This window comes from Mobula birostris, chromosome 23 (genome assembly GCF_030028105.1).
Source record: "Mobula birostris isolate sMobBir1 chromosome 23, sMobBir1.hap1, whole genome shotgun sequence".
NCBI classification, from domain to species: domain Eukaryota; kingdom Metazoa; phylum Chordata; class Chondrichthyes; order Myliobatiformes; family Myliobatidae; genus Mobula; species Mobula birostris.
In genome coordinates, this window is record NC_092392.1 from 64,189,815 (window position 1) to 64,203,343 (window position 13,529).

At 43.0% G+C, this 13,529-nt stretch overlaps 1 protein-coding gene across 1 annotated transcript in view; it reads left to right on the forward strand.

Annotated features, from left to right (window-relative positions):
• Positions 1-2,566: 2,566 nt before the first annotated feature.
• Positions 2,567-13,529, forward strand: part of LOC140186658 (E3 ubiquitin-protein ligase Hakai-like) — a 50,492-nt gene continuing 39,529 nt past the window's right edge. Inside the window, exons 1-2 of the mRNA XM_072241076.1 lie at positions 2,567-2,604; positions 3,196-3,363. Of these exons, the coding sequence (XP_072097177.1) occupies positions 2,592-2,604; positions 3,196-3,363 (181 nt within the window). The 5' untranslated portion in view covers positions 2,567-2,591. The remainder of the gene's footprint in view (positions 2,605-3,195; positions 3,364-13,529) is intronic.

The following is a 13,529-nucleotide window of genomic DNA, read 5'->3' on the forward strand; positions in this document are numbered from 1 at the left end:
GCCGGTCACCAGTGGTGTGGCTCAGGGATTTGTTCTGGAACCCCTTCTCTTTGTGATTTTTATAAATGACCTGGATGAGGAAGTGGAGGGATGGGTTAGTAAATTTGCTGATGACACAAAGGTTGGCGGTGTTGTGGATAGTGTGGAGGGCTGTCAGAGGTTACAGCGGGACATTGATAGGATGCAAAACTGGGCTGAGAAGTGGCATATGGAATTCAACCCAGACATGTGTGAATGGTTCATTTTGGTAGGTCAAATATGATGGCAGAATATAATATTAATGGTAAGACCCTTGGCGGTGTGGAGGATCAAAGGGATCTTGGGGTTCGAGTCCATAGAACACTCAAAGCTGCTGAGCAGATTGACTGTGGTTAAGAAGTCATATGGTGCATTAGCCTTCATCAATCATGGGATTGAGTTTAGGAGCCGAGAGGTAATGTTGCAGCTATATAGGTCAGATCCCACTTGGAGTACTGTGCTTAGTTCTGGTCGCCTCACTACAGGAAGGATGTGGAAACATAGAAAGGGTGCAGAGGAGATTTACAAGGATGTTGCCTAGATTGGGGAGCATGCCTTATGAGAATAGGTTGAGTAAACTCTGCCTTTTCTCCTTGGAGCAACGGAGGATGAGAGGTGACCTGATAGAGGTGTATAAGATAATGAGAGGCATTGATCATGTGGATAGTCAAAGGCTTTTTCCCAGGGCTGAGATGGCTAGCATGAGAGGGCACAGTTTTAAGTTGCTTGGAAGTAGGTACAGAAATGTCAGGGGTAAGTTTTTTTACGCAGAGAATGGTGAGTGTGTGGAATGGGCTGCCAGCAAAGGTGGTGGAGGCAGATACCATAGGGTCTTTTAAAAGACTCCTGGATAGGTACATGGAGCTTAGAAAAATAGAGGGCTATGGGTAACCCTCGGTAATTTCTAAGGTAAGGACATGTTTCAGCATAGCTTTGTGGACCGAAGGGACTGTATTGTGCTGTAGGTTTGCTATGTCCTAGATGCACATGCACACCATGAGTGAAATCATGTTGCCATATTGTATAGCACTAACACAAGTTCTTAAAGGTTTCCATCAACATATACCTGAAGCCCAGAAGATGATGCTGACAGCAGAGTGCCTTACCTACCAGTCAGGATATCCTACCAATGAAAGAAGTGCCTATTTCAAGTACTGTTAACTTCATGTGAAGCTCCAAGGGAAGTCCTGCCAATGCAACTGCTCTGAAGGGTGGTATCAAACTTCCTACAGCAGACTGCTGTGGTGTTGCTTCACTGGGATAAGGGTGAAAGCTGTCATTTCAACCACCATGTGATAGGACCAGATTCTGAAAATATTATGTGCAATTTTTACACCACCTATGACCTTCCAAATATTCTTAGTGGTACTTATTGCATGTGTGGCTGCTGGAGATATCCCTTTGCTCCTATATCTTATGGTCTTATCAGAGATTGATAGATTCTCAATTGGTTAGGATAACGTACAGGCAAGCGCAGTAGTGTTGTCAGCAAACTTAAATATGGATTGGACTTTAGCCTCACAGTCACAAGTATAAAGTGAGTAGAGCAGGGAGCTAAGCCTTGTGGTGCACCAAGGCTGAGAAGGTTGTGGAGATGTTTTTGCCAATCCAACATGACTGGGGTTTGCAAATGAGGAAATCATGGATCCAATTGTATAAGGCAGTATTAAGGCCAAGTTCTTGAAGCTTATTGATTAGTTTTGAGGGGACGATATTGTTGCTGAGCTGTGGTCGATAAAGAGCATCCTGAATAATGCATCTTTACTGTCCAGATGTTCCAGAACTGAGTGAAGAGCCAATGAAACTGCATCTGTTGTGCCGGTAGGCAAATTGGAGCAGATCCAAGTTACTTCTCAGGCTGGATTGTCACTCAAAGCATTTCATCAAAGTGGATGTCAGTGTTACTGGACATGTTACCATAAGTATGTCAATAGCTGGGCTTGAGTAGTCAGCATGATGCAGAGACTTCAGAGAGATGCAGGTTAGAAATCAAATGGTATGATGGACTTTGTTGCAAAAGGCTTCGTGACTAGTTGAATAAGGATGTCTCACTGTAAACATACAGGATAATGCTTAGACCATAGCTATGGTATTTGTAGTCATGATGTCCATATACATTGCTGTCCCACAGAGGACATTGAAAACTTACCAGACTATGTGCTAGGAGATTAGGTTTTTGCCCCTATTGCCCCACTCCTCAAATCTCTCTCCCCTCAATCTCACTATCCCTTCCCTCAGCCCCTATTCCCACCCCTTACTCCCCCACTGCCCCTTTCCTTCATTCCCACACTTCCCCCACCCCCTATCACCCTCCCCTCATTCCTCCAGTCATACTGCACTCAACTCACTACCACACTCCCCCATCAACTATCATCCTCCTACTCATTCCCACTCTATTCACTACCATACTCCCTTCAAGCCTTATCCTATCATGTCTGCCCATTCACCACCACCACCCCACCGAGAACAGATCAGTTCACCCCGGAGCAGGAGGCGCCCGGACCGGCCAGGCTCCTCCCTCCGTTGCCAGGTTACGGGCTCCGCCTCCTCCTTCCCATAATGCTTTACTCAAGATGGAGGAGGGAGGTAAGTGATTGGGGCGCGTCGGCCTATGTTTCGGTTACCATCGCTTGCTGGTTTACGGCGTGAAGTAGCCGCTCCTGCACATCACCGCCCTCGGTTCCGCATCGCTCCGTCAGTGCCCGCCGGAACGGACCGAGGCCGGTGGTGGTAGGATATCTGACGGCCCAGGCCTGGGCCTTGGCCCTCGGCCCTCCCGTGCTCTCACTCACTGACACCCCGCTAAAAGGTATCTTGTCCTCGTGGTAGAAGTCGTTCGGTGCTGCGCATAGCCCGTGTGGTAGCGGCTGAACCGTGTAAAGCGCGGGCACATATGTACCCTCCCGTGACCCTTCCTCATTGAAACTCCGTGACCTTCGCCTCATTCCCCCGTGCCGTCTGCCTAATCGCCCCACTTTTCCCTGTGACATTCACCTAATACCCCCACCTAAACTTCTTTTCACCTAACCCACGTCCCGCCGAACGCCGTGTCTCACCCCTGGTGTCCAGCTGCCCTGTGCTGTTTCATTGTGATTTGATTCTATTGTTCGTTTCACGTCTGTATTTATATGCCTAATTGCTACTCAGTCCAATTACAGTGTCTTTCTATTTCCAAAGATAAAGATCTACAAGCCACTGATAGTTCTGGATGTCTAGGCGGTGTTGATGTTCGTAGGCGAATCCCAATCAAACTGATTTCCAAACAGTCTAACCGAAATCGAATCTCAACTCGAAGTCAGAGAAATATGAACAGGAATTCTTCAAAGTCAGTCCCCACAGATGAAGGTGATGCATATATGTAGACATATTGCTCAAATACGGTGAAATTAACTTTTTAGTTCAAATGAATATTACAACTCAAATGGTAATGAATGATCCAGACAGGATTTGTACCATTAGTTGGGGTCTAGTCAGCTATTCAAATGCAAATTGCAGTTAGTAATTGCTTATTTTTCTGTTGCACTGTTGTTAATTTTTCTGTTGTGAGATAATTGTTAATTCACCATCAGTGAGTAACAGAAGCAGAAGTAACAGATCTGGTCTTACTTCTCAAAAATGTTTCCATTATTTTCTGTTTTCATTCAATAATGTGGTAGATTCTGTAACTTGGTTCTCTGAACCCTATTTCCCTTGATTTATGTTCTGCAAACTTCACCTCTTGGGTTGGAACAATCCATAAATTCATAATCTTTTTTGCACTATTTATTTTCATAGTTCATACTGTCCTGCTGCTTGCATGCCATGAAAGTCAGTGTAATAAACCTGATTCTTTGATGGTAAGAACGGGAAGGCAGGTTATTATCTAAATGGAGTCAAGTTAGGAAAAGGGGAAGCACAACGAGATCTAGGTGTTCTTGTACATCAGTCACCGAAAGCAAGTATGCAAGTACAGCGGGCAGTGAAAAAAGCTATTGGCATGCTGGCCTTCATAACAAGGGGAATTGAGTATAAGAGCAAAGAGAGCTGTACAGGGCCCTGGTGAGACCACACCTGGAGTACTGTGTGCAGTTTTGGTCTCCAAATTTGAGGAAGGACATTCTTGCTATTGAGGGAGTACAGCATAGGTTCACAAGGTTAATTCCCGGGATGGCGGGACTGTCATATGTCGGAAGATTGGAGCAACTGGGCTTGTATACTCTGGAATTTAGAAGGCTGAGAGGGGATCTTATTGAAACATGTAAGACTGTTAAGGGATTGGACACGCTGCAGGCAGGAAGCATGATCCCGCTGATGGGTGAGTCCAGAACCAGAGGTCACAGTTTAAGAATAAGGGGTAGGCCATTTAGAACGGAGTTGAGGAAAAACTTTTTCACCCAGAGAGTGGTGGATATATGGAATGCTCTGCCCTAGAAGGCTGTGGAGGCCAAGTCTCTGGATACTTTCAAAAAAGAGATGGGTAGAGCTCTTAAAGATAGTGGAATCAAAGGTTATGGGGATAAGGCAAGAACTGGATACTGATAGTGGATGATCAGCCATGATCACAGTGAATGGCGGGGTGCTGGCTTGAAGGGCCGAATGGCCTACTCCTGCACCTATTGTCTATTGCCTATTCTGAATCCTCCAAAGACAGATTTGTGTTCTTCTTAGCCCTGGGCTAGTGCTTGGCTACTTCAAATTATGTCCCAGATATTCTTGTTTCGACTTTTCAAAGTAGTATCTTTCACAGTCGAATTTACTCAAAACGTCAACTGTTTATTCTTTTCCATAGATGTTGTCTGGCCTGTCCTCTACCATTTTGTGTGTATTACTTTGATTTCCAACATCTGCAGATATTCTCTTGCTTGTCACTTCTAAATCCTGCTGGATATTGGTAGTTCTCAAAAGTAAACTCCCTATCCTAGAAAATAATTTTAAGTGGTCCAGTGGTTGTGCTTGCAGAGAGTGCAGAGGAAAAACAGCAAGATGTTGCCTGGATTGGAGAACTTTAGTTAAGGGGAGACATTGGAAAAGCTGTGCTTGCTTTCACTGGAACAAAGTCAGCTGAGAGGTGCCGTGATAAACTTACCTGTCAGCCCTTGCCCCTCAGATAGTCAGAATGTTTTTTTTCCATGGTAGAGGTCTCAAAAACAATAGGGTACAGATTTAAGATGAGAGGAACAAGATTTAAAGACCATAAGACAGAAAAGCAGAATTAAGCCATTCGGCCCTTTGAGTCTCTTCCACAATTGCAGCATGACTGGTTTATTATCCCTCTCAGCCCTAATCTCCCGCTTATCCCCGTAACATTTGGTGCCCTGACTAGTCAAGAATCTATCAACCTCAGCTTTAAATATACCCAATGACTTTGCCGCCAATGCCTCTGTGGCAATGAATTCCACAGATTTACCACCCTCCAACTAAAGAGATTCTTCCTCATCTCTGTTCTATTCTGAGGTAGTGCCACTAGTCCTAGACTCCCCCACTGTAAGAAGCATCCTCTCTACATTCACTCTATCTAGGCCTTCCTTTTTTTTAACTTTTCTTATGCCCGCGCCCCCCCCCCCGGCCTTTCAATATTCAATAGGTTTCAATCATCCCTCCTCGTTCTTCTAAACTCCAGCGAGTACAGGCGCAGAGATATCAAATGCTTCTCATACATTAACTCTTTCATTCCTGGGATTATTCTCATGAACCTTCCCTTAGATAAGGTGCCCACTGCTCCCAGTACTCCGCGCAGTCTAAATCAATGCCTTATAAAGAAAGCCGCAGCATTACACCCATGGTTTTATATTCTAGTCCTTAAAATGAATGCTACCATTGAATTTGCATTCCTTGCCACTGACTCAACGTGTAAGTAAATCTTTAGGGAATTCAATCCAGGGACTCTCAAGTCCCTTTGTACTTCCTGAATTTTGAATTTTCTCCCAGTTTAGAAAACAGTCTACGCCTTTATTCCTTATATCAAAGTGCATGACCACACACTTCCCTACATTATATTCCATCTGCTACTTCTTTCCTCATTCGCCCCATCTGTTCTTCTGCTGACTCCTTGCTTCCTCAATACGACTTGCCCCTTCACCCATCTTCATATCATCGGCAAACTTGGTATCAAAGCCATCATCCAAATCATTAATATATAAAGTGAAAAGGGGTCCCAGCACTGGCCCCTGTGGGTTGTTTATTGGGGGTGAGTTCTTTTTTACAGTGTGATTGATACCTGGAACATGCTACCAGAGGAGGTAGTGAAATCAGATACATTAATTGTTTGAGGGATTTAGACAGCCACTTAAATGGGCACAATATAGAATAATAGAGATCTAATTTTGGCCAATGGTATTAAATGGAGGTGAGCAAAAAGTTTGATTAAAACATAGCAGGCTGAAGAGCCCATATTTAGTGTGGTGCAACTCTGATCACATCCAAAACAAGTTGTATCCTTTTAAGTACAGAGATCAAAATTGCAGTGATCCTCATGGTGTGAGATGCACTGAGTTCACTTGTGAGTAGCCCTGGAATAACCCATACTCATAAATGTTATAAATGCACATTCAGTTCTTGTGTCCAATTTTGTCTGAACAGTAGTTTTTAAGTATTTCTAGCTATTTTTAAAAGGAAATTAAGTTCTCTTGATTGTCTTCCAAATGTCACATGACCCATAAGTAGTAGTGCTCAAAACACTTCTGTGTCTGGTAGAAAGGGAAATAGAGTTAATGTTTCATACAAAATCTCAAGTGGGAAAGGCAATTGTTCTGGGAATGTGAGCAATTGGCAGGTGGTGAAGAACAATGATATGTTGTAAATATATGGAGAGAGTTTATAAACACTGAGCCTACATCAAATACAACTGAAATCAAACGTTGCCAGATTTGACTTGGACAAATAAGGCAAGTTAATGGAAACTGGACCAAAGTGTTTGGCTAAGCTGTCAAAATGGATCCAGAATTGACTTAGTAATCAGGTGGGTTGTTTTTCTAATTGACACGCAGCACACTGACCAGCGGTGTGAGCGAAGGTTGCTGCTGGGACCCTTGATCTCTGTGGCAAGTGAATGTAGGATATGTAAATTAGCTTTCTCATAGGTTACAAGGAAGGTTCTCCAAGATTACAACAGGACACGGATCAGATAGAAAGTTGGTTGAAACATTGGCGAATGGAATTTAATTCCAATAACTACAGGGAAAATAAAATAGGGATATGACATGTACACTCAGTGGTGAAATGCTAAGGATTGTTGACAGAGATAATTTTGGGTTCAAGTGCATAGTTCCCTGAAAATGATGACTCCGGTAGATGGAACGTATATGGCATGTTTGCCTTTATATATCAGGAATAGAAAATAAAATTTGGAACTTTATTGTGGGCTTCATTCCAAGATCTGTTGCAACTTTATTAATCACAGGTTAGACTGTACTTGGGGTATTTTGTATAGTTCTGTTTGCCACACTATAGGAAGGATTGTGCTGAAGTGAGCACAGTAGAGAATAATTGAATCATAACAGGCACAGCTCAAAAATAACCTTTTTGGCCTATGTTATAGCTGCCTATCTACATTGTATTATACAGATTTATTATTGTCACCTGTATACAATGAAAAGCTTCTCTTGCATACAGATCAGATCATTACACAATGAAAGTTAGAACAATGACAGTACAGAATAAAATGTACAAGCTACAGAGAACGTGCAGCACAGATAAAGTGTAAGATCACAACGCGGTAGATTGTGAGGTCAAGAGTCAATCTTATATAAGATGTCCATTCAAGAGTCTGATAATAGTCGGATAGAAACTGTCTTCAAATTTGATGATGCATGGTTTCAGGCTTTTATATCTTCTGGCCAATGGGGGAAGAGTGGGTGGGGTCTTTGATTATGCTGGGTGCTTTACTTAGGCAGTGAGAAGTATAGACAGAGTCATTAGAGGGGAAACTGGTTCCTTTGATGTGTGCATCAATAAAAATCGGTAAGAGCCAATGGGGACATGCCAAATTTCTGTAGTCTTCTAGATTTCCTACTAAGTACCTCTTCAAATGCCTTTTAAATAACGTAATTGTATCTAGTTTCCCTATCACCTCTGGCAGCTTGTTTCAGGTAACCACTATCTTCTGTGTAGAAAGAGTGACCTTTTGGATTTCCTCACTACCCAGTCCCCTCCACCCCAACCATAAATCTGCCTTATTGTTCTGGATTCTGCTGTCATGGGAAAATGACTATCTTATCGGTGCCTTTCATTATTTTAGAAAACCGTATAAGGTTACCCCTCAATCTTTTAGTGAGAATAAACCCATCCTAGCTAATCTGTCCATTTAATTACAGCTCTCCATTCCAAGCAATGTTCTGATTAATCTCTCCATTTCAAATGGGTGACCAAAGCTGTACACAATAGTGTGGTATAACCAATATTTTGTACAATCGCAACATAACGTGACAACTCTTGCACTCACTGTCTCGGGCTGTGAAGGTAAGAATACTTCATGCCTTTTTCATTATCATATCAACTCCAGGTTGACTCGGTGGTGAAGAAGGCGAATGCAATGTTGGCATTCTTTTCTAGAGGAATAGAGTATCGGAGCAGGGATGTGATGTTGAGGCGCTGGTGAGATCTCACTTGGAGTACAGGTGTCCCCCGCTTTTCGAACAGTTGCTTTAGGAAACCTCACTGTTACAAAAGACCTACATTAGGACCCTGTTTTCGCTTTCAGAAGGTGTTTTCACTGTTACAAAAAAAAGCAGCGCGTGATAAAAAATCAGCGCGCGCCCCGAGCAGCTGCTCTCCCCCGGATTCAGAATGGTATTCTCGCCAGCATTGTTTAAACACGTGCCTGTGAGCAATCGTTTGCAAGATGAGTTCTATGGTATCGGAAAAGCCTAAAAGAGCTCGTAAAGGTGTTACACTTAGCGTAAAGCTAGACATAATTAAGCGTTTTGATCGTGGTGAACCAAGTAAGGACAAAGCGAGTTTGGCTTGTGGAAGCTGACGAACATGATGTTGAAGAGGTTTTGGCATCCCATGACCAAGATCTGATGCAATTGGAAGAAAAAAGGATAACAATCGAAACCGAATGAGTAATGATAAAGTACGACTTTAATTTTGAAAGGGTACGTTGGTTTAGGGGATACTTGCAGGATGGTTTGAGTCCTTACAAAGAACTGTATGATAGAAAAATGCGCGAGGCTTAGCAGTCAAGCAAGCCTTCCACATCAGCTACAGCAGACAACGAACCTTGACCTTCGACATTGAGGCGGGCAGAGATAGAAGATGACCTACCTGACTTAATGGAAACAGACGATGACGAGGTGACACCCCAGTGTCCCACCACCCCAACCCCCAGGCTACGGACAGATACCGATTTGCGGAGAATGCAGCGGTAGCCGGGAGGCACATAGCACATCTTTAAGAAAAAAGTCGAAATAAACATGCTAATTAATTAGGTGCTGCCGACACGTTATTGTTAGCCCAGATCAGAGAGGATGCAATTGGAAATCGGCACTGATCTGGGCTGACAATTACGTGCCGGGCAGCACCTAATTAATTAGCATGTTTGTTTTGGCTTTTTTCTTAAAGATGTGCTGTGTTCCTCCCGGCTACCACTGTACCCCTGCATGCTTCGCGGCAATGTATCGCTCAGCGGCCTGGAGGGTGGGGGCCACTGCACCACCCAAACTCCGACTCAGCCTAACACACCATCATCAGTGTGTTCGGCGCTGTCTTCCCGATTCTGGTAAGTAATACTACACTGTACATACATTATTTCTACTTTATATAGGCTGTGTATTTTTATGTGTTATTTGGTATGATTTGGCAGCTTCATAGCTTAAAGGTTACTGGAGAGCACTTGCGCCGCGTTTTTGCCAACAGCACTTGCATGAGTTTTCCTGCCAATGGCGCTTGTGTGAGATTTTCACTACGGAGAACAGTGCAGTAATGATTGTGGAAAAGTATTTCTACTTTATATAGGCTGTGTATTTATCATATCATTCCTGCTTTTACTATATGTGACTGTTATCTTAGGTTTTATGTGCTATTTGGCATGATTTGGTAGGTTATTTTTGGGACTGTGAACGCTCACAAAATTTTCCCATATAAGTAAATGGTAATTGCTTCTTCGCTTTACAACATTTCGGCTTACAAGTTTCATAGGAACGCTCTACCTTTGGATAGCGGGGGAAACCTGTACTGTGGGCAGTTTTGGTCTCCTTATGATGTTGGAGAGGATACAGAGAAGATTCACTAGAATGATTCCGGGAATGAGAGGGTTCACATATGAGGAATGTTTGTCCGCTCTTGGACTGTATTCCTTGGAGTTTAGAAGAATGAGGGGAGACCTCATAGAAACATTTTGAATGTGAAAGGCATGGACAGAGCGGATGTGGCAAAGTTGTTTCCCATGATGGGGGAGTCTAGTACGAGAGGGCATGACTTAAGGATTGAAGGGTGCCCATTCAGAACAGATATGCGAAGAAATTTTTTTAGTCAGAGGGTGGTGAATCTATGGAATTTGTTGCCGTGGGCAGCAGTGGAGGCTAAGTCATTGGGTGTATTTAAGGCAGAGATTGATAGGTATCTGAGTAGCCAGGGCATCAAAGATTATGGTGAGAAGGCAGAGGAGTGGGACTAAATAGAATGGATCAGCTCATAAAATGGCGGAGCAGACTCGATGGGCCGAATGGCCGACTTCTGCTCCTTTGTCTTATGGTCTTATATCTGGTGTTGCCACTTTCAGGGAGCATTTGGCTTGCACACCAATGTTCCTCTGTAGGAACTTTTTAGGTCCCTGCTTTGTACTCTATATATATTCTACCAGAATGTGACCTCAGACATATCTGAATTAAATTTCATCTGCTGCTGCTTTGCCAACTTTTCAGCTGTTATATGTGCATGTGTCCTTAGACAATCATCTTTCATGTTCCAATCTTGTCTGGATTGGAGGATTATAGTGTTTTCCATCAATTTGAAGAGGCTCAGAGTGATGTGATAGAAGTATGTAAGGTCAGTTGGAAAATTAGAATCCTTTTCCTTTGGTAGGTCTGTAGAAAACAGGTTAAGGTGTGGAGAAGGTTTAAAGAGGATTTGGAGTGGAAGTTGTTTTGCACAGAGAATGGTTGATACCTGGTACTTGCTGCCAGAGGGGGTAAGAGAGGTACACAGACAGGCACTTCAGTATTATATCCATGTGGCCCATCAGGTCTACTTCACCATCCGATCATGGCTGATTATCCTTCTCGACCCTCTTCTGCCTTTGGCTCATAAACTTTGACACCTCTGCTTTAAATACAGTCGGCCCTCCTTATCCGCGAGTTCCGCATCCGTGAATTCAACCAACCGCGAATCGAGAAAACCCAGAAGTGCTCTTCCAGCACTTGTTGTTCGAGCACGTACAGACTTTTTTTCCTTGTCATTATTCCCTAAACAATGCAGTATAACAACTATTAGCACTTATGTTGTATTAGGTATTATAAGTCATCTGGAGATGACTTAAAGTACACAGGAGGATGTGTGTAGGTTATTGTGGATCGCGATCGAAAAAAAATGTAAGTTCTCTTACTAGTCGGAACAGGTACATCCGGTATTATTTAGCGTCAATTAGTGAAACGTTTGTCTTAGTATATAGTATATATTTTACCTTTCTATGCATATAAAACACTTAAGAAACGTATGTATTTCAATAATTAAACCACTGCATTGCGTAATAATAATTGTAGCTTTCATCGGGGCAGGGCCTTTCTCACTTTATCCTTTAAAATTGTTCCGATTGTTAACCGACTGTAGCCTAACGCTTTTCCAATGACGGATGGCATTTCACCTCTTCCCGATCGCTTTATTATTTCCACTTTATTTTCAATCGTGATCGTGATTATTTTCGTGAATAGAAACTCTGCAGATTCAGAGCTCCGCCACCGCACTGAGACAGGTTAAATAAGGTCCGGGGTTCTGCTGGGTCCTAAGGTCCACCGCATGAGACAGGTTGAATAAGGGAATTGAGCATTCACGTTTTTTGGTATCCGCAGGGAGTCCCGGAACCAATCCCTCACAGATGAGGAGCGCTGACTGTATACCCAATGACTTGATCTCCATAGTCATCTGTGGCAATGAATTCCACAGATTCACCACCCTCTGGCAAAAGTCATCCCTCCTTATCTCAGTTCTGAAGGGATGTCATTTTATTGTGATGAGCTAACTGCGAGCAGGCTTTTTACACTTAGCTTTGGTAAGACCAGAACTAGAGGTACACACACAATGCTGGTGGAACTCAGCAGGTCGGGCAGAATCTATAGAAATGAATAAACAGTTGACATTTCAGCCGGAGGCACTTCTTCAGGACTGGAGAAAGAAATTTAAATTTCTTCAGGGTAGGCATCCTTCCAAGAGATTCTTCAGATGCTAGAAATCCAGTGCAACACACACAAAATGCTGGAGAAACTCAGCAGATCAGGCAGAAATGAATAAACAGTTGATATTTCTGGCCAAGACCCTTCTCCGGGACTGCATCCTCCTTTAGAACTAGAGGTCATGAATTAAAAGTGAAAGATCAAATATTTAAGGGGAACATGAGGGAGAACCTCTTCACTGAGATGGTGGTGCGAGTGTTGATCAAGCAGCCGGCGGAAGTGGTAGTAGGATCAGAGGCAGATCTGGGCCGACATTTACGTGCTGGGTGGCACCTAATTAATTAGCTTGTTTATTTCGGCTTTTTTCTTAAAGATGTGCTGAGTGCATTCCGACGACCGCTGCACCACTGCATTCTTCGCGGCAATGTATCAGTCCGCGGCCGGAGGTTGGGAACCACTGGTCTAGATGGATTTCAGCAAAGTCTCTGATAAGGTTCTGCATGGTAAAATGGGTTGAAAAGTTGGATCATATGGGATCCAGGGGAAACTAACTGGTTGGTTTGATTGAGGATGTTGGTTGGAAGATTGTTTTTCAGACTAGAGCGTTTGCCCAACCACATGCAAATTGGTATACGGTTAATGAGACAACGCTAAAGGTGTGGCTCAGAGATTAGTGAGGGAAAAGTGGGTTTGAATTCTTAGGACATTGGAATCAGTATTGGGGAAGCAGCCTGAAATTAAATTCTTGTACCTTTCTAAACTTATCTTATTCTTTATTCTGGAGAGCAAGCCAAACTGTAGAATAAAGGATAAGACAAAAAAGGTTTATAAAAGTATAAGAATTTAATTTTAGGCAACATGGAGACAAAGTTGGAAGGTTGGTGAAAATGGGACTAAAAGTGCAATATTTGTATTCACATAGTATACAAAATAAGGTAGATGATCTTATAGTGGAGTTGGAAATTGGCTGATATGACATTGCAGGCATCACTGAGTTGTGGCTGAAAGATCATAGTTGGAAACTGAACATCAAGGATGCATATTGAGAAACTGCAAGGGTAAAATGATCCTCATAGGAGTTATATACATGCCTCAAACAGTAGCTCGGATGTGGGAGGTAGAAGAAGCATGTAAAAAAGGCAATGTTTGGATGGTCATAGGGGATTTCAATATGTAGGTAATTGGGACAATCAGGTTGGTGCTAGT